General features: G+C 36.4%; 1 protein-coding gene across 1 annotated transcript in view; it reads left to right on the top strand.

Moving 5' to 3' along the window:
* LOC119582077 (carboxy-terminal kinesin 2-like) overlaps window positions 1-2070 on the top strand; it is a gene marked incomplete in the record, with an annotated part of 18854 nt that overhangs the window by 15160 nt on the left and 1624 nt on the right. Inside the window, 3 exon segments of the mRNA XM_037930324.1 lie at window positions 399-551; window positions 1108-1273; window positions 1623-1762. Coding sequence (XP_037786252.1) covers window positions 399-551; window positions 1108-1273; window positions 1623-1762 — 459 coding nt within the window.

The following is a 2070-nucleotide window of genomic DNA, read 5'->3' on the forward strand; positions in this document are numbered from 1 at the left end:
TGTCCCCCTCCAGATGTGTTGGGAATGTAACCTTGAATTATTTCCATTGTCGTTTGATCAAGTACAGCAATTTGAAAAGTGGTTGTCTTGAATGATCTGACCTTCACCTTCTCTTGGTTGAGAGTGATTGGGATGAGATGGGTATTCAGATGTCTTATTAAAGCTGAAAGATTTTATGCATTTTGTAGGGATTTAAATGAAGAATAGATGTATAAGGAAGAAATGTATGAATGTTTGTGTGTGTTAGAAAATAGAGATTGTAGTAGGGAAAGAAATGGATAGCAATGTCTTGTTAAGAATGGCTTTGCCTCATCATTTTAGAACGTCATGGATGTATTATATTGCGTCGTCTGTAGATCACTTTACCTGACAGATACTCAATTTCTTTTTACTTACAGGGCTGGACCTACAAGGTAGAGGCAAGCTTTTTGGAAATCTACAATGAAACCATAAGAGATCTTCTGGCCACTCCCAAGGAAGCCAAGAATCTTACCTATGAAGTGAAGCTAGTTGACAGCAAGAAAAATGATACATTTGTGACCAATCTGAAGGTAAGGGCTCTTGCATGATTTTTTTTTATCATGATATGGCTAGAAGAAATAGGTGCACTCTAGATATTGCATTGATATCAAATTATATGGGATATTTCATGGTGAGGCCATCTCTTTATATTGTGTAATTGGTGAATAACTAAATTGTTTTGACCCACAACTGACCTACAAATAGCTAATTGTATCTTGTATGTTGTGTAATTCAGTATGCAGTATATATGAAGTCTATTTGTGTATCAGTTACCATTATACTGATCTTTAACAGAATTTAATACCCATTCAATTCCTGGAGTGTTGACTGTGTTCACATAAGTTCAGAACCATTGGCCTTGTTTGTAAAACAGATCCTGATCAAGTAGTCTTATTCATTCAACTTTAAAACCTCTGCCTTTATTTATGCAACTCAATTTATTCCAGTTGTATGATAAAGTGCTTGGCATATGGTTGAGCAGTGTAGTTTTTTCCCATTTGTTTAGTTGTTGTAGCTTTATAAATCCTTATTAGTAACCGCTTTTGTCAATGAGTATCTAGCATTCATGGCTTTATTTTTTTGCAGGTGGTTGAAGTGGAGAATGAGGGTCGTGTTCACCACCTTTTGACTCTGGCACAGCAGCAGAGAGCTGTAGCTGCCACAAACATGAATGAGAGATCTTCGCGTTCTCACTCGGTCTTCCGGCTTAAACTTACAGGACACAATAGTAAAACACTGGAGTCTTGTGAAGGTAAGTGATATCTGGGAAACTGAAGAATAAGGATTATTGATCATTTTAACTGGGCCATCTCATAGGAGTAAATAATGTTTGGCTGGTTGTTTATTTTTTGAAGCCTTTTATCTCTGTACTTTCTTATTATAGACACCTTTTGTTTATTAAAAAAGTATAACAGTATCAAGCTGCTAACTTTGTATATGGTATACATGAAGTAAAAGTTCTGGAATTCATTTTGTGTTTGAGATGCTAAATAATGTACTTGGCATATCAGGCAGTCAAGATTTACCAGTACCAACCTAATGTCAGAATGTTATTTTCTTGGATTGCTTTGCATCTGATATGTTGCAATAATATTTCACAGGTAACTTGAATCTGGTTGACCTTGCTGGATCAGAGAGACTGAAGGAGTCAGGCTCAGAAGGAGCAAGACTTACTGAAACACAGAACATCAACAAATCTCTGTCCAATCTTGGCAATGTCATTATGGCTCTGGGTCAGAAGGTAAGTAATTTCAACTTGAATTGGGGAAAGGCAATGGAATGTGGGAAGAAAAAGAAGAAGAAAAATATAGGCACTCAGTCTTGTGGAATGATGAGGAGAGCTACTGCTTGATGACCTTTTGCCCAGCTCGTGCAGTCTTTTGGGGGGTTGATTATCTATTATCGCAGTCATAGAAATTGTTAGATATTATTATAGTTATCACATTAAAAATATTTAAAAGTAACTAGATATGTATATCTTGGAGAGGGTAATGGATGGGGGACTGCATCCTCTGTCACCTCTGCACCAAACATTAAAAACTATTGTTC

The sequence above is a fragment of the Penaeus monodon genome, chromosome 15 (genome assembly GCF_015228065.2).
Source record: "Penaeus monodon isolate SGIC_2016 chromosome 15, NSTDA_Pmon_1, whole genome shotgun sequence".
NCBI lineage: Eukaryota > Metazoa > Arthropoda > Malacostraca > Decapoda > Penaeidae > Penaeus > Penaeus monodon.